General features: G+C 37.1%; 1 protein-coding gene across 1 annotated transcript in view; it reads right to left on the bottom strand.

Annotated features, from left to right (window-relative positions):
- Positions 1-27676, bottom strand: part of ITGA11 (integrin subunit alpha 11) — a 218526-nt gene that overhangs the window by 112775 nt on the left and 78075 nt on the right. Inside the window, exon 3 of the mRNA XM_074234488.1 lies at positions 12842-12942. Coding sequence (XP_074090589.1) covers positions 12842-12942 — 101 coding nt within the window. The remainder of the gene's footprint in view (positions 1-12841; positions 12943-27676) is intronic.

Genomic DNA, 27676 nt, shown 5'->3' on the forward strand with positions numbered 1-27676 from the left:
GAGGATGGCATTGAGGTTGCAAACCTGGGAGTTTAAGAAGGTGGAGATACCTTTGATAGTGATAATGTTGGGAGAGGGGAGGACTTGGGGGAAAAGATAATGACTTCTTTTTTGGACATTTTGAGTTTAATATGCTTCTAAGATATCCATTTTGAAATGTAAAATAGTAGTCAGTGAGATAAGACTGGAGCTCAGGAAAGATGTCCTTCATTCTTGAAGAGGACCATGACATCAGGGAGGTGATGCCATGACAAACAAGTGAACTGGATTTGAGTGAGGAGATGCTATGCTAAGTCACCAGCCACATTTTTCTCCTCTAGAGTCATCTGGATCCAATGGCCAGATATGAATCAAGACCACTGGAGGTGGCCCTGGATGTGAGGCCATCAGGGTTAAATGACTTGCCCAAGGTCACACAGCTAGTGAGTGGCAAGTGACTGAGACTGGATTAGAACTCTTATCCTCCTGACTCCAAAGCCATATCTAGGAATTATTAGCATAGAGATAATTGAATGCACAGGAGCTTATGAAATCATCAAATGAGTTTGTAAAGAGAAAAAGTGTAAGGCCCAAGACCAGCTTGGGGAATACCCCTAGTAATTGGCATGATGTAGATGAGGAAAAAAGGAGATTGAAGAGAAACAGTGAAACAGGCATGGAGGGTATCTCTTCACCATTAGTTATCAGGGACCTTCTTATATTCCAAAGCTTTCATTAACATCCATCTGCCTCCCACAGTGCTCCATTATCAGCACAGCATGGAAGATCTTTAGATTGGGAAAGCAAAAATTGAACTCATAACCCCAAAGAGTATCTTGAGGTTATTGGGATCTTCTCTCATGCCAGGTTTACCTATAGTCAGCACTTGTAAGAAGGGAGAACACTGCAGGGGGTTCGAAATGAATCCTCATACCCTGTACTTGCAGACCCATATAGTCTATGGAAAAAGAGAAGAGGAGACAAATAACACTTCATAATAATGGAATAGCATAACTTTGAGGATTGGATAGAAACTTCTTTTGGTTTGTCTTGTTTATGTAGGGCCTAATAATGCAATTTTCTTGTCCTTTGGGTGTTTACTTAGGAAGTTTTACATGGTTATGCTTCTGAATTGCCTTAGAATCTAGGTATGTATTGTACCACTGGGGAATTGACCTCTTTTAAAAATATTTTTAGGTTATTTTTTTTTTTTGCAAAGAAAATGGGGTTAAGTGGCTTGCCCAAGGCCACACAGCTAGGTAATTATTAAGTGTCTGAGACCGGATTTGAACCCAGGGACTCTTGACTCCAGGGCTAGTGCTTTATCCACTGAACCACCTAGCCGCCCCTGGGAATTGACCTTTAATGGGTTCATATTGCAGGAGCAGAAAAAAAAAAGCTGTGACTGATTCATACCTTCTGAGACTCCTCCTATCCCAATAGAATGTAAATCCCTTTAATGGCAGGCAATGTCTCATTTTTGGGTTGTTTGCACAGCACATATGCACAGTAAACCTTGAGCACAAAGAAAGTATTTAATAAATGCTTGCTTGATAGATTGATTGTTCATTTCCTCTGGACATTTCTGAATGAGATAAGCCTTGAAATTCAGGGAATTTACATTGCAAGGGCAGCTAGTTGGGGCAGTAGATAGAGCACTGTCCCTGAAGTCAGAAGGACCTGAGTTCAAATCTAGCCTCAGACACTTAATAATTGCCTAGCTAATAATTGTGGCCTTGGGAGTCATTTAACCCCATTGCCTTGCAAAAAGTAAAAATAAAATAAAATAATAATAAGAATAGTTACATTTCAAAATTCTCTCCCATTTCACCAAATTCCCTAGGTTTGCAACTCAACTAAATTTTAGAAGGTAATCAATCTTTCAATTTAATTTCCATCAAACTTAGCCTTGCCAGGATGGTATTTACATTTTAGATGAGAATACTGTCTGACCAACCCTTCTTTCTAATTGAGAAATAGGAACAAACTGATGTGAAAAATTAATCATCAATGGGAGAGAGTTTGCTTTTGATTTTGCCCTGTCTACTTACATTTAAATCAGGGGCTGCTAATTCTGCTTGAAAATAAAGTTGGCCTTAGCTATAGATCTCTGATTCCAATCAAAAGTCATGGGAGAAGAAAGAGAATTCCAAGCAGTAGGAACACATGGAGTGAAGATTGCTGCCTGGAAGGATCTTGGAAAACTCAGAATTTGGACTTCCCTCCCTTCAATTTTCCACTATGGGGTTGAAACTTATATGAATTCCAATTGCCACTGGCTGTTATTCATTTTTCTCCCGTGGGAAGGAGGAAACTCTAAGATTGTGTACTTTCTGATTGTTAATTTCCTCATCTCCTGGCTCACTCCTGTTGTTCTCCTTATGCCTCTAGTCATTTAGGGAATGTCACTAAGAGAATGCTGAAATGGGAATCAGGAAGACCTAGGTTCACATCCTTATTCAGATACTTATTAGTTGAGTGATTCTGGGCAAATCACTTACCTTCTCTGAAAGAAATAATAACAACACTGACTTCACAGAGTTATTATGAGAATTAAAGGAGAAAATGTGTATAATATACTTTGTATACCTTGAAGTGCTATATAAATGTCAGTTAATATCTCATTCTATTTTTAATGGTGTTCAAGTCTTGGGACAAATTGCTATTGTGTTAATATATTAAATGTTCTACAACCTAAGGAATGGGACAATAAAATAACTGTTTTTTGCTTTTTTGATTAAAACTATTAAGATGTAACTATTCTGAAGGTTCATATGGATATCCCCAGTTGCAGATTGCATAACAGGAATAATATTGATATACATCTTATAGTGTTCTCAAATGATTTTGCCCTTCTCTGCCTTGTTCCTATATTGCAAAATCTTTATTTCCACATGGTTTGAAAATTAGGAGTATTTGGTACAGCATCACCTATCAAAAGCATTCTTAAGTTGTTTTTTAAGCTTTTTTTTTTTTTTTTTGCAAGGCAATGGGGTTAAAGTGGCTTGCCCAAGGCCACACAGCTAGGTAATTATTAAGTGTCTGAGGTTGGATTTGAACTGAGGTACTCCTGACTCCAAGGCTGGTGCTCTATCCACTGTGCCACCTAGCCCCTCCCCATTCTTAAGTTTTTATGGGATCAGTATTACTGTAAACAAGAGCTTGATCTGTGATAATCCTCTTATTCCAATCCAATTTATGAATTAAATTTTTTAGGATATTTTGATTTATGCTGTGGAGATTTGTTGTCCATCAGTCCTTGAAAGATAGGAAACTTCTGATACATAATTCTACCACCAGGTCATATCTTGTTACCTATTTGTAGTTCAGTTGTTTCAGTTTCAGTTGTGATCCCATTTAATGTGTTCTTAGCAAAGATACTGGATTGGTTTGTCATTTCCTTCTCCAGATTATTTTACAGATGGAAGACTAAGGTAAATCACTTACAGAAAGTCACACTGCTAGTGAGTGTCTGAGGCTAGTTTGAACTCAGAAAGGTAAGTCTTTCTGATTCCAGGCCCTGTACTCTTGTACTGCACCACTTAGTTGTCCCATTGTTATATATTGAGTTAGTGCTAAATTTGTAGCATGATGTGTTTCATTATTTCTACTACTTCTTTTCATCAATAAATCTAGATTTTTTAAAGTTAATGCTTCTGTAATACCTGGTGGCAATAATCTGGTCCCAAATGGTCCACAATAAGCCCCTTCATTTCTATAAACAAATCTGCATGATTCAGCCATTTTTTGGCACTTTTTTGTCAACATGTTGTTTGAATTCATATGGATGTTATCAGAGGCTAAGGGCCTTTTGATTTCATTCTTGGATCTTGGCCTTATTTGGAAATGAACATTTTCAGTTATATTTGACAAATCTAATGATATGTACCTATTATCAACATTTATGTTTTATTGATGAAATGATATTTGTTCCAGAAGCATTTCTACAAGGCTTCATACTTTAAAAAAAATGTTCTCCAATCCTCTTCTTTTTTGATGATGAAGTGTTAACTTTTCCTATTTTTTTTATAGATGCCTTAGAATGATAGACCTTGTGTATTGATATTGTGCCATTCTTTGTTAGGATACTTTCCAAATTAGAGCAGCTAGGATAGAGCACTGGCCTTGGATTCAGGAGAATGGGAGTTTGAATTAGGCCTCAGATGCTTGCTGTGTGACCCTGGGCCACTTAACTCTGATTGCCTCACATCCAGGGCCATCTCCAGTTAACCAGATTCATATCACCGGACCCAGATGACTCTGGAGGAAGAAATGAAGCATCTCCAGTTAACCAGATTCATATCACCGGACCCAGATGACTCTGGAGGAAGAAATGAAGCAAAGACCCTTCCCCCCATCAAATCCAATTCAAGTACTTGTCTGGGCATCACCTCCCTAATGACATGGTCTTCGAAAATGAAGGACAAACACTTTCCAAATCTGTTGTGGTTCACTTAACCTTTCCAAAACACTTCACTTAACATTGAGATGGGTATTGGATAAGTATTAACAGCTTTAAATATGTTCTTCCCATTTAGATCTGATTTCAGGAAACCTGTATTTTTCTGACTGTATTCCATCATAACCTTCTCTTTTATGTCTTTATGAGTGATGTGTTTTGCCTGGAGTAGACAAATGTGGTTTTGGGTACTGTCTTCATAATTTGTTTTAATTGAATCTCTAGATTCATATTCAAAGCCATGGGTCCCTAGCTTTCCTTGGAATACATAAGACATTTTATGCTTATCTAGTACAAGTGACATTTTAGTATCCTTGGGAAAAGATTACATGAGATGAAAGAGCACTTTGATGTGCATTTTTTTTTAAAACAAAGCCAGATAGCTTGATGTTACCATATATTAAATGATTAATATGTTGCTGTGGTTTGACTGTCTCTTTAACCTGGAATTCATACTTAATTCTGTTTAGAAGACATGATCATATATTTAAGGCCAGACCCAAGGATTCTTAACCTTTGAAGTCTGTGAAGTTATTTTAAAAATATTTGAATATTTTTTACTATAATTGATTTCCTTGTTAATACTATATATTTTATGTATTTTAAAAAAGCATTATTGTGAAAAAGGGTCCAAAAGCTTCTCTAAAATTCCCAGAGGGTCCAGAACATAAAAGGATAAGGATCCCTGAAAAAAAATCATACTGGGCTTAAACTGCTTACATAAAAAATGGCACATTTTATGTCAAATGTTCTTGACATTATTATTTTGATGACATGTTTTAGAAAACAGGTTCCCATTAGGACACTAAATGCTTAAGAATTTTCACTAGATTAGGGTCTTTATATCTCTGCAATTCACGAACAAACTATGAAGGCAGAATTGAGTCAAATATTTTGTAATAATCAATAAAATCAGGGTGGTTGTTAGACTTGTTCAATAATTACTGAATCAATAATGAGTTGCTCTCTCTACCCTGAGATTTTTTTGGCAGAATAACTTTTGTTCCTGTCTATCTATTGTTTTCTGGTAAATGTTTATAGATTTTTTATTTTCATTTATTTAAAGCAAAGGGATTAAGTGACTTGCCCAAGGTCACACAGCTAGGTAATTATTAAGTATCTGAGGCCATATTTGAACTCAGGTCCTCCTGACTCCAGGGCCAGTGCTCTGTCCACTATGCCAAGTAACTGCCCCAGTTTTTTTTCCTGAGAGTTAAGTGGTAAATGTTCATACAAAGGAGATAAACAAGTAATTCACCTGTAATTTGGAGGGATTCTTGATCTTTAAGACAAAAATAAATGATGCATTCAGTTAAGAAAGATGGGGTCCGACTGACTTTTGAGGTAAAACCAGGTAAAGTGCTTTGTTGGTAATTCATACACCACTGTGAAATGTTAGAGTCAATGATTTTGACACTTTACTGGTTTCTCCACTTTCTAGTTTTGCTGAGAAGCTAGAGATTCAGTGATGTCCCTTGAAGCAACTGTTCTGTCATTCTTTATATTATCTGTTGGCAAACTTTCTGTTTCCTTTTTGATCCAAATTGTATTTTCATTGTATTTGATTTTTTTTGTGATCACATAGATGATCAAACATTTTCCACATTCTCTTTCCCCTGAATCCTTTGATTCTCAAATCTCTGTAGTAAAGTTTTTGATTCATATTGAATTGTTTATTTTGTTCTTTGCACTGCTATGATTTTGTTATATAGCCTTGAGCTATTGACTTTTGCTTTCAATTGTTCTTTAAGGGAATCTAGATTTTAGGGAGGTAGAATTGTGATAGGTTGATGAATCTGGAGTCCAGAATACCTGAGTTTAAATCTTGCCTTAGATGCTACCTAGCTGTGTGATTCTGGATAAGTCATTTAGCTGTTTTCTGCTTCAGTTTCATTTGCATTCTGCCATTTCAGTCATGTCCGACTCTTCATGACCCAATTTATGTTTGGTTTTCTTGGAAAAGATCCTGGAGTGGTTTGTCATTTTCTTCTCCAACTCATTTTATAGTTCAGGAACTGAGCCAAATAGGGTTAGTGACTTGTCTAAGGACATGCAGCTAGTAAATAACTGTGTTCCCAGTGCTTAACATATAGATTATTTTTATTTCATTTTTCTCATCTTTATGCTCTTGCTATTATTCTAGTATGGTTAATTTTTGATGGACTATTGTACAGGTTGATAAATATACATATGCACGTATTTATTTGTTTACTGAAAGTATTAGAATGAAAGTTCTTTTGCTAACCTATAGAAAACATCTTTGGGATAACTCTGGTAGTGAAGAGGACAACAGGGATGCTATGTATTTCTTCTGGTTCCTCCATGATTTCAATTTCTTCCTCTGGGTCTCTATAATTCTATACTATATTGTTTAAAGGTTATTACAACAGTTGTTTAACATGTTCCTGAATTTTTGTGGATCAAAGTTATGTTCAGTCAAATATTACAAATACTTTCATTTGTGATAGTGTTCTAATTCCAGGACAGCTTATTAACTGAATTCTTGAGAATATTTTGAGGTTTGAATTTGTGTATGGTGATTTCTCTTCTCGGTTTATGAAGAATAATGAATTTCTGGTGAGTAATTCTGGCCATTTGATCATGCCTTTTTAGGATTTAGTAAAGTGTTACTGTTAATTTTCCAGAAGACAGAGTCTCCTCTGCCCTTGAACTCTGGAGGAAACTCAGAAAAGTAGGATTAGTTTGGAAGTCAGCACAAAATAGGAAGCCATCCATGTCAGTTTAGTTGGATGATATCTTAACTATCTTCTGGGTCCATGCCCTTTTGCAAATGAAGAAATTAAAGTTTAGAACAACAAAGTGATTTACCCAAGGTCATATTTCAAGACAGTGGCAAAATCTTGATCTAAGACCCAGGTCTTATGATTCCTAGTCTAAAAATGCTTTCCATTAACCATGCTGCCTCCTATATCTTATACATACATACACATATATGTATACACACACACACACACACACACACACACACATATATATATATGATCTCATATTCTGTAGTGGACATGTGACTCTTCATAAGATAGTGACTCTTCAGCACAAATGATGAGAAAAGATAGTGAATGATTTATCTTTGTTTTTGGTCAAGTTAAAACTCTCCCAGGCATCGCAGAGTTCTGTGTGTTTATGTGAGGAAACCTATAAACCCTATAAGATAAACAGAACTTGTAAAACCCAATTCATCAGAAAGTTATCAGGATACCTTCAATTCTAACCTCCACTCACTTCCATCTAACCATCCAACTCATTTTCATCTCTCTTAATATTCTCTAAGATGGGAACAATCTATTGGAGCAGTTTTTTTAAGGTTTTTGCAAGGCAAATGGGGTTAAGTGGCTTGCCCAAGGCCACACAGCTAGGTAATTATTAACTGTCTGAGACCGGATTTGAACCCAGCTACTCCTGACTCCAGGGCTGGTGCTTAATCCACTGCACCACCTAGCCGCCCCTTATTGGAGCAGTTTTAATCAAAATTTATAAAAGGGGGACTGGAAGTAGGAAGTAGGAAGCCAAATATTTCTCTAAGCCCTTAGTTTGACAAATCACATCAGTTTCTTCATATATAAAATGAGAGGGTTGCATTAAATAAGTTCCTTTCAGTTCTGAATTGATGATCAATGAGCTCTGTATGGGTTTGGGGAAGGTATAATTTCATCCCAACAAAGGCATCAACTTCTTTGCTGAGAGAGAGAGAGAGAGAGAGAGAGAGAGAGAGAGAGAGAGAGAGAGAGAGATTGAGATTCTAACCTGTGGAGTTGGAACAACTGCTGCTGTTGACATCTGGATAAAACATCATCATGTGACTGGAACAGCTGGTGGTTTGGCTTCTTGGCTGGGATCTGTGTATTCTTAGATTTTGGCTTTGATGATAGCCTTTCATCCGTCTGCCTATCTTCCTAATACTTAGGGGGTCTCCACTGTTCATTAGGGAGGAGTCTGGCCCCCATGCAGTCCTTCTCTTCTGTCCCAACTCTCAGGGAGATAAGGACACAGTTGGAAGGTGTGGCTGGAATTGTCTGGATGATTGTTTTGAAACCAGAATAATCTCTCGGACTTTTGTACCATCATGAAAAGACTTCTCATCTGCTAAACTGGTATCTCTCTGTGACTGTAGTAGGTTTCCCAAGAGGTTAGAGTATGTTTTAGCACTTCAAAGGATTTGTGACATCATTCATTCCTCAAAGATATCCGCTGCAACCTATCCACATTTTTTTCATCCTTTATATATCTGAAGCTGGAAGGAACCTTAGAGGCCAGCTAAACTAGCCCCCTCATTTTATAGATAGAGGAGTAATTATGAGACTCAGGGAGGCATGACTTCCTTAAGGGTTCATAATTAGTCATCATCAGGTATAGAATTGGATCCCAGAAGTGAGTCCAGAAGTACCTACCATACTATGCTGCTTCCCCTTGCTATAGTACTCTTCTCTATTTCCTCCCATAAATCCTCCATAGGAATTCACCCACAGTGGTAGCAACCTCTTTTATATCTCCTAAACATAGAGAAAAGACTGTCTTTCTCTTAACCCTCACTCTCATGAAATGACCAGTCCACCTCCTTTCCTGGTTTTATGTCTTTTTAATGAAATCTTTTATATCATTTCATACACTCATTTATAACATCTTATAGTCTATTCATGCCCATCAGGCAACTCCTTTATGTTTTGATTGACCTACAATTTTTACTTTTTGAGAATTACTTTTTGGAAATTTTGGAAATAACTTTTTTAGAAATTTACATTTTGGTGGTATCCCATGATTTGCAGTCAAATGACATTAGCCAAATAGTAATAGTGCTAAAAATCTGTGATTTTGTTTCAGGGAGAAACTTGAGGTCAAATGTAATCAAGCCTGCTCTCATTTCTATTCAATTTTGGGCCCAGTTTATTGTTCACCTGTGGTGGTTCACTTGACGGTTGAGCTCTGTGGGTAGTCCAGCCAACAGCATATTTCAGTCTGAATAAACGGCATTCTTCATTAACTTCTTGTTTTTTTTTTTATCCTGTGTGGATAGGCTAAAGCTCTCTCTCTCTCTCTCTCTCTCTCTCTCTCTCTCTCTCTCTCTCTCTCTCTCTCTCTCTCTGTCTCTGTGATTTTGGTCCTCATTTTGTATGCTTTTTAATGTTTTCCTTGATGTAATAATCAATATGATGCCATTTGCAAAGAAGAATATCTAGAGGACTTCATCTAGACTAAAGTTTCTTAGTCTTTTTTCATTATTGACTCCTCAGAATGACGTTTTAAAAAGTGTGTATGTGTTCAGTCATGTCTGACTCTTCATGATCCCGCTGGGGTATTTTTAGAAAAGATACTTGTGTGTTTCCTTTTCCAGCTCATTTTATAGATAAGAAACTTAGGTAAACGGGGTGAGATGACTTGCCCAGAACTAATAATTGTCTGAGGTCAGATCTGAACTCACGAAGATGAGTTTTCCTGACTCTAAGCTCTACATTCTATCCACTGTGCCACCCACCTGTGCCTTTAAAAACTCTTAAAATTCATCAAATTACAAAGGAAACCAAATAAGTATTTTTTCCCATCCAAGTTCATAGACCTCCTAAAAATCCAATTTAACCAATTCTAATTTAAGGAACCTTGATTTTTAGTTAATTCTGCTTTCATTTGAACTCTGCTAACACATTTGGCTAGAATTTGCCTTCCTATTGTATGTATTCTTTGTTATTAATAATCAGAGATCGATCAGTAATGTCCTTTATGTTATATAAGTAACAAAATCTTGTATGATCTTGATATTTGCATGAGAAACATCTTTTAAGTTTTCATTTTGCCCTTACTAAATCAATGGTTTTCAATATCAAAGAAACAAGAAACATAGGTGGAACTTGTATCCTTTACATTTTTTTAGTTGACTGTAGATTGTAAAGATGTGGTCTGACACAGAATATCATTTTCAAAGGCTTACCTTTTCTCTTGTCATATTGATCCCCTAGGAAAGCCTCAGTATATGTATGTAAATTTTTTCTCTTAAAGATTTTGTAGAGATGATAAAGTAGACATATAGGCTATTATTTACTGATCTCTTCTTGCTCATCTTCTTGGTAATATAAACATCCATGATTTATTTTTCCTAATCCTGTAGAATCTCCTTTCTTTTCCAGTAACATGGGGAATGATCCCCTAACATACTTATAATTATGTATGTTCCTGAATGAGCATCCATTGTGTTTTCTTAGTCTAGTTCAACTACTTTACTTGTTTTTGTTTTAAAATACTATCTCCACATCCACAAGCTTATTGGGTAATGGGATATTGATGTCCAGCTTTCATAATTTCACTGGCATTGATGGAAAAAATAGATAATTTTTATTTATTTAAGACATTGGTGTTAAGTGACTTGCTCAAGGTCACACAGCTAGGCAATTATTGTCTGAGGTCAGATTTGAACTCAGGTCCTCCTGACTCCAGGGCTGGTGCTCTATCCACTGTGTCACCTAGCTGTCCCTGAAAATAGGTCATTTTTAAAGAAAATCTTGGCAACCTTTTTTCATTCACTGTATGTTTGTTGTTCTTCCAATTTTATCCTTAAATGCTCTTGGAATCATTAAGGTCAGTTGTAGCATCTCAGGTCAAATCTTCTGCAATCTTATTCTTTCCACTGCTCATTGTTTTAGAAGCTAAAATTGCTCATAATTTTCTGTTATCCTGTTCTTTAAGATTTTATGAATGAGTTTTTACACTGAACTTGTTTTATCTTTGGTTGCTATAGATCTATCCCTTAGTTCAGCAAACAAACCCTAAATTTGCTATTTGTGGCAGTTTCTTAGCTATTTTGGCCATCTTATTGGAATGCTTTATAATTTGTATAATTTCTGTAGAAAACAGTGCTAGGATTTATTAATTTCCATTTTTTCCTCCTTAAATTATTTTTTAAATTTATTTTTAACTTTTAAATTTTTTTGAATTTTACAATTTTTCCCCTAATCTTGCTTCCCTCCCCCCATGGAAGGCAGTCTGATAGTGTTCATGTTGTTTCCATGCTATACATTGATCAAAATTGAATGTGTTGAGAGAAAAACCATATCCTTAAGGAAAAATAAAATATTAAGAGATAGCAAAATTATATAATATAAGAGATAACTTTAAAAAAAAATTAACCGTAATAGTCTTTGATCTTTGTTTAAATTCCACAATTATTTCTTTGGATACAGAAGGTATTCTCCATCACAGATACCCTAAAATTGTCCCTGATTATTGAACTGATGAAATGAGCAAGTCCATTAAGATTGATTATCAATCCCATGTTGCTGTTATGGTTCTTCTGGTTCTGCTCATCTCCTTCAGCATCGGTTCATGCAAGTCTTTCCAGGCTTCTCTGAATTTCCATCCCTCTTGATTTCTAATAGAACAATAGTGTTCCATAATGTACATATACCACAATTTGTTCAGCCATTCCCCAATTGATGGACATTCACTCAATTTCTTTTTTTTTTTTTTTTTTTTTTGGGTTTTTCAAGGCAAATGGGATTATGTGGCTTGCCCAAGGCCACACAGCTAGGTAATTATTAAGTGTCTGAGACCGGATTTGAACCTCGGTACTCCTGACTACAGGGCTGGTACTTTATCCACTATGCCACCTAGCTGTCCCTTCAATTTCCAAGTCTTTGCCACCATAAACAGAGTTGCTATGAATATTTTTATACAAGTGATCTTTTTACCCTTTTTCATAATCTCTTCAGGGTATAGATCCAGTAATAGTATTTAATTTCTATTTCTTGATCCATCCCCTAGTTTGTTTAAATAGATCACTGTAGAGATACTTTGATTGTCCAATATTTCTTTCCAACTTTATTCTAATTTAGTGCTGATTTTGGTCTTTTGTACTGACTGTACACTGATATAGTGATTCAGAGATAACTCACGTTGGTAATAGACCATTTCTTTTGGTTTCATTCAGCTATACATGAACAGAAGCAAAGGCAGTGGATAGTGAGAGTGAATCAAGACTGAGACCTGGCAAGGCTAAATCATTAGTGGGCTAAGGGGACAGGGCACCAGAGTAAGGGGTCAGTAAATGTCCATTTAAGAGGCATATTGTTTTTGTAAGGCTAGGAAGCTAAGAATGACTTTTACATTTTGCATTAAAACTTTATCCTAAAATGTAAAAGTCACTCTTAGTTACTATGTCACTTTGTTTGCAGACTAAAGAGTAGAAAATGGTGTAGCATTTGACCTGGTTTTTAATGGGGGTAAAGATGATGAAGTTTAAGTGACTTGCCTAAGGTCACACAGCTAGTTAATGCCCAAAGTGAGATTTGAATCCAGGACATCCCTATCTCTAATCCCAGAGCCATATCTACTGTATCATTTCTACTTTAGAAAGAAGAGAAGAGTCCACTCCCCAGAAAGTACTATGTGAGGTATTACCTAGATTCAGTTTGGAACAATTTCCTTGTATCACTGGACACTTGTAAACATCTCCAGTCTTCTGGTGACCATTGGTTTCAAATGGAGCTCCCACCACCAACCTAGGAACAAAGAAGAGGGAAGGTGAGTTCTCACTAGTGTGGGTATCATGCTGGCGGAGGGTTCGGACAGAATTTAAACAGAAGTAGTAGGGACTGGGGAGAAAGATGCTGAAGATAAGGGAGTCAGGAACCATTCTGGAGGAGGGACATCCTCCAAATTTTCTAGTCTAGACCTATATACTCTTTTTTTTGCAAGGCAATGGGGTTAAGTGGCTTGCCCAAGGCCACACAGCTAGGTGATTATTAAGTGTCTGAGGTTGGATTTGAACTCAGGTCCTCCTGACTCCAGGACCGGTGCTCTATCCACTGTACCACCTAGCTGCTCCATGACCTATATACTTTTAATAGTCAAATAGTTCAGCCAGTGACCCATGACAGAGATGAACTGGTGAGGATACCAGATATTGACAGCCCAACTTTCAGAGTGCAGAGCCCTTCTTGGTGGCCTTGGCTGTCCCTTAAGTCCCTGTCTTCACTTCAGGCAGAAGAGGCAGGCAGTTCAGGAATCTGGGCCCAGAGTATGTCATCTTTAGAGAAATCTGGGGTTTGGCACTGGTATGGAAGGCAAAAGCTGCCAAACACTTTGCCCTTTGACTATGAGCTTACTTAGATACTCAGGGAAATTAGATCTGTCTGTTCGTGGGTGATTTACAAATAACACAACATGATAGAACACAACACATTGTCTTCTGGTGGAACAATGATTGGGAGAGAAGCTGCGGATTATTTTTCTTTCTCTAAATTCAGAGAATTCTACTCTCTGTAGGTACTGGCAGGCACTGTGGAGTAAAGTTATAGATTCTAGTCCTGTTTTTGCCACTGGCTGGTTACATGACCTTAGAAGTTACTTTTGTGGCACAGTTTCTTTATGGGAAAAATGGAAAGTTGGACTATATTTTCTTCCAACTTTGGTAGTCTCACATTTCACAATGTTGAGTGAAATATATCTTGAGTATTTGCCTTTTTCTTCTTTCTCCCTTGGGGTAATTGCACCTTCAACTCCACTCCCAAGTGTTTTCATTGGGTGAAAAAAATTTTACTTACTAGTTCTACCAATAAAAATATTATTGTCTGGTCATAGATTAGAGTATTATCTTTTATGGTGGATTTTAATTTTAATAGATCTTCAAGCAATCAATCAAGCAGTTATTAAATACCTAGCAAATGCCAGATACAATGTTAGACTTTGGAGATCAAGACAAAAATGAAACATTCTTTGTCTTTAAGCAGTGTACAATTCATTTTAGGAGACAAGATGAACATAAATGTGTATTAGCAAAATATATAGAAACTAAAATTTTTTTGAGGGGGAGAGCATTAGCAGCTTGGGAGGAAATAGGGAAAGGCTTCATTTAGAAGGTGTCATTTGAGCAGAATTTTGAAGAAAATGAGATGTTCTAATGTATTCATATGCTAAGAAATGAATCACTAATGGTAGACTTCTAGAATTCTGTGGTAGTTTTTTTTATAAGCAGCACAACCAGTGCCCCTCCCTTTCCAAATGTATTGCATAGATTATTTGATACTAAATGAAAATGCCTTAAAGAAACTTTCTAATTTTCTTCCCTTGACTCAAGTTCTGGAAAAGCCAAGTTTCCCAGGGCCAAAGTGGCTTCTAGGAGTCAATAGAGTCTCCCCCATCCCACTCTTCCAACTCTGATCTAGAATCTAAAGTAGCAATAGACAAAACTGTTTGGAATTAAGAGTTTATGAAATAAATGGGATAAGTCTTCCCTGGGGCAGATAATGACGGGTATCTAAATATAACCACCTATTAACTATGCCTATTTTTGAGCAGCAGAATTAATTGGACCCATAAAATTTGTTTGTCTAGACGATGGTGACTTTTGACCACTTTTAGAGCTGTTTGTGCTGTCAAGGTCTCCCTTATTTCTTCTAACTAAAAATAAAACAAAAGAAATGTAGTCCAAGATGCATGGGGCTGCCTTGCTCTAATTTTTAGTATCATAGGAACAAAGATTTAGAGCTGGAAGTACCCTTGGATATTATCAAGCCCAACCCCTTTATTTTTTACACGAGAGTGAATTGCTTCCAAGAGAGGTTTAAATCCAAGACCTCATCTTCCAAATTCTATTTCTCATCAGACTATCTTTTGAACTTTTATACTCTTAGACCAAGTATCTGCCCCTGATCCTTCAGTTTATTTGTGTGTGTTGTCTTCCCCCATTAGAATTTAATCTCTTCTGAGACTAGGGACTGACTTTCACTTTTATATTTCTCTCCTCAGAATATTCTTCACACACAAGACTTCATCTCCCACATCTGTATGTTTATTGACTGGAATGCTCTCCCACTTAACTTCTATTTCTCAGAATCTTAAATTCCTTTTGAGATTCTACCCAAGGCTATCTTCTTGGTTCTCCCAAGGCAACATAGACTTCCCTTTTGATTTTCTTTAATTTTGAGGAAATGGGGTAGGGTATATATATTCTCTCTCCATACATGTATATATTGTTTCTACTAATAGAATATAAATTCTCTGAGTACAAAAACTGTGTTTCAATTTTGGTTTTATATTCCATGTATCTGCTGCACTGGAATCTTTGTTGTTCTCATCATGTTTGACTCTTGGCAACCCTATTTGGAAATTTCTTGGCAATGATATTGGAGTGGGGGCAGTTAGGTGGTACAGTGGATAGAGCCTTAGCCTTGGAGTCAGGAGGACCTGAGTTCAAATGTGACCTTTGAGTTAGACACTTAAGAATTGCCTAGCTATGTGACCTTGGGCAAGTCACTTAACCCCATTGCCTTGCAAAAAAAACCAAACCAAAAAACCCCCAACAAAGATACTGGAGTGGTTTGCCATTTATTTTTCCAGTTTATTTTATGGGTGAGGAAAGTGAGACAAACTGGGTTAAATGATTTACCACGATCACACAACTACTAGTATTTGAGGCTGAATTTGAACTCAGGAAGATGAGTCTTTCTGACTCCAGTCCCAGCACTCTATTCATTGTATTATCTATAACAACAATAGCCTTACACATAGTTGTTGCTGGTCCTTCATTTTTGAAGAGAATGAATAACATAATGGGTGATGTCTTGACTTTCATGTAAATTGAATTTAAGTGCAGTAGACATGCTAGTACTCTCAATCCCCTCCATACACCACAAAATACATAGTGATGCCTAATAAATACTTGTTTCTTGATTAATTACAACTTCATTCTTTTTCCAAGTACTTTTAAATCCATGATCTCATTTGATTCCCCCAATGAATTGGGTATTGAGGGTGTTGATTTCTCTTTGGCCAAAGAAACTAAAGCTAACAACCCATAGTATTGTAGATTTAGAACTGAAAGGAATCTTACAGGTTATGGGGTATAGCCCCCTTATTTTACAAAAGAAGAGATTGAGGCCCCAAGATACACAGTTCTAAGTGATTAAAGCTAAATTTGAACTGAGGTCTTCTGAGTTCAAAAACAGATGTCATTATACCAATTGACTTCTATTCAGTTCAATTCAACAACCATTTGTTAAACATTATACAGCAAGAAGTGGGACTGCAAAACCAAAAATGAAACAGTCCCTGCACTCAAGGTGTTAAGTAGCTTGCCCAAGGTCTTCAGCTCCTCAGAGGCAGGCTCAGACCTAGAACCAAGAGTGATTTCCTCTCCCTTTACATCTTGCCTCTGCTCTTTCACAGCTGGAGTAGCCAGCCTCTATTCCTCAGTGATGGTATTAGCCATGCTAACAAGCTTGAGATTTACCCATAAGGTTAGCCTGGTGGTGATGCACAACTGTGAAGTTCAGGAAAAATGTCACAAAGAGCCACTAACTTGTTCAGTCGTTCCCCCCCCCCCCCCCCCCCGCCGCCCAGTAACCTCAGCCTTCCTTATACAGTCATCTCCCGGTCAGTCATCGTCATTCTTGCTTGGCAGACAGGATATCCTATACCTTCTGGCATAGACACCAGACGGCAAACCAAAGGTCGTGGTATATGGCGAGAAGTTTCCATTGGCTGGAGTGAGTCATGGAATCTGGGCTCCTGACATTCCTGCTGTGGGGAGAGTGGGGAGAAGGGGAGGGAGGGGTCATTGGGGATGAAGAGGAGGAGAAAGACTTTTTTTCCCAGCAGAGAACTCAGGGAGAAAAATATGGGGTTTCCTCACTGCCTTTGGAGAATCGCTTGTTTAAAGGAGGCAGAGAATGGAGCACACTGGTTTTCCTTCCAGACTCGGGATCTAGGATAGACTAAGATTCCCCTCCTTGTATGTAGGTGGACAGTGGAGGGATTCCTGGTCCTGGAGTCAGGAAGACCACAGCCTTGGTCCCTTGCTAGCACTGTGACCCTAGGCAAATCACTTAATTTTTCCCTATCTTAGTTGCCTTATCTGTAAAATGGAGTTAATGATAGTCCCTACCTTCCAGGGTTGGTGTGAGAATAAAATGAAGTAATATTTGTAAAGGGCTCCTTAGCAAAAATGCTTAATAAATACCTGTTCCCTTCCCTTCCACTCGTTAGGACCTAAACTCTTGAGTTTGGATGCAGATTGCTATAAAAGGGGAGAAACTATTGTCTAATCTCCATAAGATTCTTCATCAACTACTCATCCAATCTTATGATCCACCATGCTCCCTTTGCATCAGCCAGGTTGGGCTCTCTCACATCTGCAGAGCCCAGATTTATCCCCCAAACTTTACCTTGGCTATTTCTAGTCTCTGTGCCAACCCCAGACCTTTTCCCCATCTCTCTGGCCCAAGATTAAGTCCTTTAGCCCTGTACAAGACATTCCCTAATTATTCCAGGTCTGTTGATGTTTCCATCTTGAGCTATTCCAGTATTGCCTTGGCTTTACTCCATTAAGTAAGCAAGACAGTCCCTGTCCTTGAGTTGATATTCTGAAAGGGGGAAGACAACCCAGAATGGGGATGTGGCAAGAAGTGTGCTAGAGGCCTGGATCTTGGCAGAGGAGGTGAAAGCTCAGCAGTTAGAGTCCAGCATGGCTCCATGGGCAGAATCCAAGCTTCTGGTGGGAAGAAAGTGGAAATGATAGAATGATGGTTTGAGTAAGAAGGTAAGGAGTGGAGAATGGAAAATAGGAATCCAGACCAATGAAGAACCACAAGGAACCCACCATCCCTTCTAGATGTCTGTCCATAAGAGAGCTTTCATCTTCTACCTCAGGTCAACCCAAACTGAGCAATGTTGCTTATAATAACAATAATGTAATCATTTCTATACTTGTAAACATATACACTATTATATTTACACATAAATACATATCTAAATATCTGTATATCTATGTCTGTATATGTGGCAGATAATTGATGTAGTGGCTAGCTCCAGTTCTGAAGTCAGGAAACCTGAGTTCAAATCTGACCTCAGACACTTCCTAGCTATGTTACCTTGGACAAGTCACTTAATCAGTTTGCCTTAATTTGCTCAAATGTAAATTGGAGATAATAACAGTGTCTAGGGTTGTTTTGTGAGGTTCAAGTGAGATAATATTTGTGAAGTGTTTAGCATAGTGCCTGGTCCATAATAGGTGATTTATGTAAATAGTCTATGGTAACCCCTGGGGTGTTTACTCTAAACTTATATATCTCATGTTTTCTTTGAGCTGCTTCAATTCTGCTTTGCTTGTAGAGCGCAGCATCCTTTGATAAGGACTGGGAGGTCTGGTGCCAGTATCTCCCAAGCTACCCAAATGCCTATATATATATATATATATATATATATATATATATATACATATATATATATTATGTATAATTATTCCCATATACAATGGTTTATAGTTTGAAAAATACTTTACATATATTTTTATATATTTAATATATATTACATATATCTTATATGATCTTCATAACAATCCTCTGAGGGAAGTAACCCATCTTACAGTTGAAGAAACTGAGGATGAAAGTAGTTAAGAGTGATTTGTCCAGGGTCAAACAACTTGAAAGTACCTGGGGCATGATTTGAACTTAGTTCTTCCTAACCCCATGGACACTCCCATTGCTTCACCAAGTTTCTTATACCTTTTAAAAAATTTTATTTATTTTAAGTGTCTGAGGTTGCTTATAACTTTTTATATTCCATTTTGACCCTTAGAACTACCATTGTAGCTTGCCTCCATAATTAGATCATAAGTTTTGAAGGGTAAGGGCTATATTTTAGTCTTTGAATATATCCCTTACAGTCTCTAGCATGAGGCTGGTCTCAAAATCAGAACTCAAAAAATAGATAGTGATAGATTTGATTTGACCCTCAGATACACTGAAGGCTAGAAACAGGCTCTAGACTCAGTCCTAGGGCAGAGAATGGTTTTTAACTATTTTATTTCATGGACTCTTTTGTCAGTCTGGTGAAGCCTATGGATCCCTTTTCAGAAAAATATTTTTTAAATGCTTAAAATAAAATGAACATTACTATAAAGGAAATAAGATATAATGAAATAGTTATCAAAATATTAAAAAGAAAAAAGAAAGTTCATGAACCTCCAGGTTAAGAATCCCTGTCCTATCGAACTAATGCTAAGAGTTTTAGGCTGTTTGTTTTTGGTGGGAATGGAGATTCTTTGACCTATACAATCAGGTGTCTCCTTGGCCTTTGCCATATTGAAATAGAAGCTTGGTTTGATCTCTATTTCTAGGAGTTGGGACAGCAGTGCTCAGCAGCACAATGTGACAGTTAATTAATAATAACTGAGGAAACAAGCCAATTAATACTATTTATTAGCAAGGAAAGCCATAATAAATGGATCAGCAAACTCCCCTGTCAGTCTAAAGACCCTGAATACAGAGTGAGACAGATTTTAATGTAATAAAATTTAAAAAATTAAATTAAAAATTTTATCAAATAAAACCAATTAATTGCAATAAAATAACCAATCAGCATAGAGAAGAGGACAAAAAATTAGATAATCTGATTTCTAATTGGAGGAAATATTTGGGGTTTTTCAAGTAGAGAAGGGGAATGAGTAAATTTTGTTTGATTTTGGAGGGGGACAAGTAGGTTTGGGGGGTCTTTCTATTCTCAGAATTCTCAGTTCTCAATGCTGATTAATTGCATCCATCTGTATTTATGAAACAATAGATGACTTATACCATGTGGTTTCCCATGGATGATTTGCAGGAAAACAGGAAGATGGAGAAAAAAAAATATGGCAGTACAAGATGGAGTCAGTGTTCATGAGTTGAAATATGACTGATAAAGAGATAAAATCTTTTGAAGGTCTTCACTCTATCTCATCCCTGGGCCCCTGCTGGGCCACTTTTGTTTGGATTCCATGTCTTTTCTAGGAGCAGGAGCAACAAGTCCAACAACCCAGTTGTTTAAGGTTACTCAGTGAAAAGAAAAATGGATGTATAAATCTGGTAAGGGACTTTGATCTAGATCAGCCCCCTCCATTTGCAGATGAAGAGATCTATTGCGTTGTTGAACTACCTAAGGTCAAATGGAAAATAAATAACAGAATCCAGGTCTCCAGATTCCAGTGCTTTTCCTTCTATCCCACAATGACTCTGATAATCCTAATTCTGCTAGTGGTCTGCCATGTCATTGAGTCTACTTGTTCTTGGTCAGAATCTCAACCTTTAGGCATAGTGTAGGGAATAAGCCCTGAAAAAGGAGTCAGGAGATATGGGTCTCCAGTCTTAGGCTGGTCACTTACTGACCAAGCTATTTTAACATCTTGATTTTCTTCATATGTGAAATGGGGACTAAAATATTCTTCCTATATTCCCAATAGGAGGAGAAAATATAATATATATATGAAAATGTCCTGCACATACAAGGATGTGGTGGTGCCTATTGTCATCTCATGCATTCTTGTGGACAAGGGGAAACAAATGTGGACTGAGGAAGAGTATAGTTAGGTATTTCCAGGGCTACCTGAGCAATGGAATCAAAAGAGTGGATTAATGGATGGATGTCAATTTGGAGTAGGTAAATCAAAATTTCTTTTGATATGCCCCAGGGCTCTATCCTGGAATCTGTCCTCTTCATCATCTTCCAACAATCATCTAAGGATGTGGGAGAAAGCTTCACTGGCCTTCACCTCAAATTTGCGTGAGGTCTGGAAGATCTGGAACAAGTAACTAACAGAACTGCAGAGCCATTCTCTAGATGGTCAGGAGTCTTGAGCAGAATTGAGATTAAATTTAACAGGCATGATAGTAAATTGCTTAAACAAATCACCAGTCTAAGTAACAAAGTCTTAGAGGATAGTCTAGACTAGAGTCTTGAGGAGTTAAGCAACATGCTCAAAATCACACGGCTCAGGTACTTCAGAGGCAGAGCTTGAGCCCAGGTGTTCCTAATCCAAAGGCCAACCCTCTAGGCAATATGCCTTATTTCCTTTCTGTTACTTCTAATAATATTAGAATATTATTACAGAATAGAATATTATTTACCAATTTTAAAAAATGGTAACAGTTCTCATTTCTTCAGGGCTTTATGGTTTACATAGCCTTGGTTGATAGAAAAGTGCTTTGAAAAGGGGTAAGGGAAAACTAATGGAAGGTAGAAGGCTATTCCACTGAGAGGCAGAGTTGAACAAATTTGGAAATTTGTCATTTGGAAAAATACCTCCCTTACTATTTTTGGGAGGGATATGAGGATTGATAGTCTTCAATAGGGACTCTATTTCATTGTGTAGGGTTAAGACTGATGGCAACTAGGTGATGATGCCGTAGTGAACAGAATACTGGACCTGAAGTCAGGAATACTCATCTTCCTAAATTCAAATCTAATCTCAGATACTTGCTAGGCAAATCACTTTATTTTGTTTGCCTCAGTTTCCTCATCTATAAAATAAGTTGGAGAAAGAAATAGTTAACCACCCCTTTGCCAAGCAAAATTCCAAAAGAGGTCATGAAGACTCAGGTACAATAAAAATGACTGTACCACAACAAAGAACTAAGGCCTTCACTTTAGCTTCACCGGAAGGATTTTTCCTCTCCTAAAGATTCTCTCAGTCATTTTTCAGAAAAATTTTCTTACTTTGCTAGGATTATGATTTTTGGCAATTAGATGGCATAAGATAGAACGCTAAATCCAGAATCAGGAAGACCTAGGCCAAACCACCTATTCTGTTTCAGTTTCCTCACTTACAAAACAGAGATAATAACAGCATCTCTCCCCATTCCCAAGGTCATTTTGAGGATAAAAAGAGATAATATTGGTAAAGCCTTAATGAATTATAAATACTAGTTGTTATTAAACTCTTTATTCTTGGGCCTTCAGGTCAATGATTATATTGATTATATTGATACAGAACCTAGCTTTGTACCAGAGATCATGGAGAAAAGATGAGAAGATGAAGAGAAAGATGAGAATACAATTCTACCTTTAAGGAACTTCTACCCAATTGGAGAGACAAGACTAATAAAAAGGAAATAATTGAAGAAAAGGACAGGATGATAGCTTATCTAAAAATGGGAATATGATTTATCTATGACAGATAAGACACAAGGTCAAAAGATGGGGAGCTAGAAGAAACCTTGGAGATCATCAGGTCCAACCTCTCATTTTATAGATGAGGAAAAGACCATAATCTGAGAAGCCACTTCAATACTTAAGGGATTTTTACCTGCATCCATTGGGCTACTCCCTCTACAATGCAGACCATAGCTCTTTCCATGCCTTAGTAGATGGTTTCATGAGTTGCTGTGACCAAGGTGACTCATCTCCTGATGATGAGGCTTTCTGACCTTTACTAGGCTTGTCCTTGGATGAGAGAGAAAGGGATTCTTTCACTAGATCCATAGAGGAAACCTTTCCTTTTTGTAGGACTTGTTAAAACACATCTTTTGAGAATCCAGAACCCCCCCCCCCAAAAAAAAATTGGAAATCGGTGCTATATGATTGTGATGGAATATTATTATGCTAAAAGAAATCACAAGCAGGATGATTTCAGAAAAACCTGGAAAGACTTACATGAGTTGATGCAAAGTGAAGTGAACAGAATCAGGAGAACATTTTACACAATAACAGTCAATTATGAATGACTTAGCTAGTATCAGCAATACAATGATCCAAGACAATCCCAAAGCACTAATGATGAAGTCTATTATTTGCCATCAGAAAAAGAACTGATACTATCTGAATACAGATCGAAGCATGCTAATTTTCATTTCTTTTTTCATTCTTTTTGTTTTTTTTATTTTTCTTATACAAAATGATTAAATGAAAATGTTTTACATGATTATACATGTATAACCTATATCAGATGGATTACTATCTAAGGAAGTGGAGAGGAAAGGGAGGGAAGAAGAAATAGAATTTGGAATTCAAAACTTTAAGAAATGTTTAAAAATTGTTTCATCATGAAATTGGGGAAAATATTACATATCTAAAAAAAAAAAGAGAATCCAGAGCCAACTTCTGGGTTTCATGTTCTTTCCCTCATTAGACTATGATAGAGAGACTATATTTTGCTTTTTTCATGTTCTTTCCCTCATTACACTATGATAGAGAGACTATATTTTGCTTTTCTCTGTATCCTCTATGCTTGATACATAGAAGGTATTTCATAAATACTCCTGGTAGTTGTCTGACTGACTGACCTCCACATCCCTCATAAAAAAGGAGGAGTTTAGCAGGGAACAAGAAGTATGGCACATATTGTACACATTTACATGAATAATTGTGTGTATCTATATAAAATATATAAATACTATTTATTAAAAGTAGATTCCAACTGTACAACATAAATTCAGAGAAGAGTTGGTGAGTTTGGAAGATTTCATGAAGGAGAGTGGGACCAAAGTTCAGATTGAAGAATGAGTGGGATTTGGTTAAATCTTCTCCTAATTTTTTCCTGAAACCTTCCCAATGGTTCTACTCCTCTTCCATACTTAGGCCTCTGGAATTTCTTTTTCCCTTAGAGAAACATATTGAAGACCAGGCAAGAGGAAAAGCATAAGAACTTTTATATCTCGTTTATGGTTTTTACCACCTCAATTCCTAGAAAACATGTCACCAAGGAATCCTACCAGTATTTTGAAGACATGGAAAGCAGAAACAAATTCTTAGATTTGATTGAATTTAGGAGATAGGAGCGGGAATATACTATCCAAACCTAGTGGGGCTATAGTCTTGATGCAGGGTCAAAGTGTTTAGGTGCTAAAGTGACTGATTCTTTTCCTTATATTTTCCTTCTCTTCCTGAGTCCTCAATCCTCTCTTTCACCTTCCACCCACCCAAGTTTCAATTAACTGATGATATTTCAAATTTAGATCTAAAAGAGAGTTTAGATAAAATTTAGGTCAGGAGTGCTGAATCAATAAGCCATGGACTTGTTTTGTGGGATTTAAAAAAAATTTTATCGATACTTGTATTCATGATGTTTGTCCTTCATTCTCAAAGAAGACCATGACATCAGGGAGGTAATGCTGTGACAAGCACATGAATTTGATTTGCATGAATGGATGCTGTGCTAAAGTTACCAACCTCACTCTCTCCTCCAGAGATATTTGAGTCCAGTGACCAGATATGAATTGGGACAACTAGAGATGGCCCTGCATATGAAGCAATCAGGGTTATGTGACTTGCCCAAGACATAGATAGAGTCAAGTGCCTGAGGCTCAATTTGAACTCCCATTCTCCTGACTCCAATCACTGTGCCATCTAATGGGATATTTGTACTACCATACAATTGGTTTCCTTTCTAATCCTATATCTTTTATTTTATGTATTTAAAATTTTTATTTGGAGAAGGGATGTATAGGCTTTTTCAGAGTGCCAAAGGGGTTCATGACTCATGAGGTCTAGATTGCTATCTTTCATTTTACAGATGACTAAACTGAGGCTCACTGAGAAGTGATTCACCCAAGGTCACATTGATAGTAAATAGCAGAGTCAGGATTTGAACTTGTATCCTCTGACTCTAAAGCCATTATTCTTTCCAGTGTACCATGTGTAGGAGGAGCATGATCAGACTGAGTAGTATATATGTAGGGAGACACCATTCTGATCTCATTTCACTTTCCTTCCATTTCCCTAACTCTGTTCTGGGAAGCTTTTAAACCATATTATTTAAAGCTTGGGATTCTGGATTTTTATATATAATCTCCTTGCCTTATCTTAACTTCCCTTTCTCAGTACCTGGTGCTTGCCACTCCACTTGGTTCCTGTTACTGAAACCAACCCTAGGGGTCTAGCCTATAGATCTATTTTTCTATCTAGCCTCTTATTTTTTTCAGCACTAAATTGGGGGTAGGGGTCAGAAGGGAGGGGGGGACAGACATATCAGATCTCATTTCGGAAGCTGAGAACTCAGGGGGGAACAAAGGAGAAACTATTCTTTCTGTGAGATTCTATTTTCTTCTGCCCCATGGAAAATATAACCTCCTCCAGTGTGTGTGTTTGAGTTAATACATTCAAGATGGGAATGGGCAAAGTGCTGAGCAAAGCAATCCAGATGAGATGGGAGTATTCATGCCTGGAAAACTGCATCGGTTGTAGAGGAGCAGAGGAATGGTTTAGGTATGTTGGGGAAGGAGGACTTGACTGCCCAGGAGACTGAGTAGTAGGAGAGAGGGATGACAGTTCTTAAAGGGTTTAGCTGATTGTGAATACTCACCCTATTCTGAGCTTCACTCTTTCAACCTAGATTTGACAGGATAGTTATTGGACTGTAGTAATAACAATTTTAGAACAATATAACATTATTTCACTGAGCAATAGTAATGACAAAAATTATATGGCTCTGGATTTATCAAATTGGCTTATGTGTGAATGGAGTCTATGAAATGGATCTGAATGGAATTAAAATGTCCATTGTGAGTAAAACCCTTATGAAGTCAACAAGCATATCAACAAATAATTAGATGTGTTGTGTTGTTTTGTTTTGTTTTGTTCTTAATAGAAATTGTAGGAGCTTATACTAGAGATTCAGGACCAGAACTGAAATCAGAAATAAACAGAAAGATTATTTCCAAGGGGTCCCAACCTATCTATCAATGCAGATTTTGCAAAGCAAAGATTGCAGGGATTTAGTTTTCAGAAATTTAACACCTACAAAGATACTACCTGGTCTTAGTGACCAGATTTATACACAAGAAATTTGCTATCCTTTTAACATGAAAAAATGGCAAATACCCAGGCCACAAATATAAGTCCCAAAATATTCTTAAGAATTCAGCAAACCAACTGTACTGAAACAACAACACTATAGCACCCCAAAACTGTTGTCCTAAAATTGCCTGGATATCAGGCAATTGATTAGCATATCACCATATGGCAATATTGATCACCATAAGTTTAAGAACAACATTTTAATTATATGTTGCCTTCCTGAATACTCATAAGCTTCAAACTACGTGGAATGATGAATTCTCAAAATATTAAGACCTAACAGAAGAAACCAAAACAGATGGGGACAGGATGAAATATTAATCACTCTCATCAGGTTGTCTGCTACTAGAATTGTTCTAAAAATGGAACCTACAAGAAGATGCACTTACTTTGCAATTCTTGTATTCAATTACAGAATTCAATCATTTTATATACTTATGAAACAGGATGCTGAACATTAAGCACAAAATAGGAAAACAATCTGTTCCCAGACTGCTTTTATCTGTACTCATTCAAATATGTGATGAAAAGAATGAGGATGAGGATGATGAGGATGAGGATGAGGATGATAATAATAATAATAATAATGATAAATAGACATTTATGTCTTCCTTTAAGTTTTGCCAAGTACTTTGCATACATCATCTCATCTGACCCTTCTAACAGCCTTATGGGGTCGGTACTTCACATATTGTTATTATTTTTCCCATTTTACGGATGAGGAAACCAGGGTTCAAAGATGCTGAGAGAGTTGCCTAGTGCTAGCATAGCCTTTGGCTTTTGAACCTATTTTCCTGTTTTTCACTGGACACACTGCCTTGGGGAGAATATGGTCTTACTCTGGTTATTCAGAGGTCAAAGTGGAGGCCTGTGCAGGTGTTCCACTGATTAAGTATCAGACCTAAAGCAAACTCCTTCACCTCTCCATGTCTCAGTTTCTTCATTTGTTCAGTGAGGATGATCATAACTAGACCTGCTTACCTCATCAGGCAACTTTGATGGTCATGTGAAGTCATAGATGTGAATATGCTTTGAGCAATTTAAAAAGTACTCTAAATGCTTTGGGAAACTTTGAACTCTTGACAAGTCTCGTTTTATGTTGGTATAGCCTATATATAGGGGCTGGCTCAGCTCCCACTTTATCTTTCAGGGCTATCTTTCATGGCTAAATTAGGTACCTTGGACTCTTACATGTAAGTATTTAATAGATATAGACTGCTCTGCCTATTGGTCATTTTTTCCCTGGGAATGAGAGTAGGGGCCAGAAGGTCTGCTGCTTCTTCTCTCTCTATCAGTTTCTATTCTCTGAGTTACAACCATCACTCAAGGGCTTCTCTTCCCCCTCCTCCAGTCCTTTTCTGATACCCTGTTTGTTTTTCCAAGTTAAACTTAGTGTTTTTTTCCTATTTTATAACAAATATTCTCATCTGAAAATGAAAGTTAAACATGGCCACAATTTGAACATATGTGCCTCACTGGAATGTAGAAGTCCAATTTCATGGTGTATATAAGTATTTTATTTTCTCATCCATTGCTTGGCAGAAAAGAATGGAGTCTAAGAGGTCCAGTTTTTCATTCTGAATGCATTTCTTCTTGTTAAAGCTAACAATAACAATCTTTCGTTTCACTTTGTTGATTCATTCATTCAACCAATGTTCATTGAATGGATGAATGAACAAAATCTACTGT

This window comes from Macrotis lagotis, chromosome 4 (assembly GCF_037893015.1).
Source record: "Macrotis lagotis isolate mMagLag1 chromosome 4, bilby.v1.9.chrom.fasta, whole genome shotgun sequence".
In the NCBI taxonomy this organism is placed as follows: domain Eukaryota; kingdom Metazoa; phylum Chordata; class Mammalia; order Peramelemorphia; family Peramelidae; genus Macrotis; species Macrotis lagotis.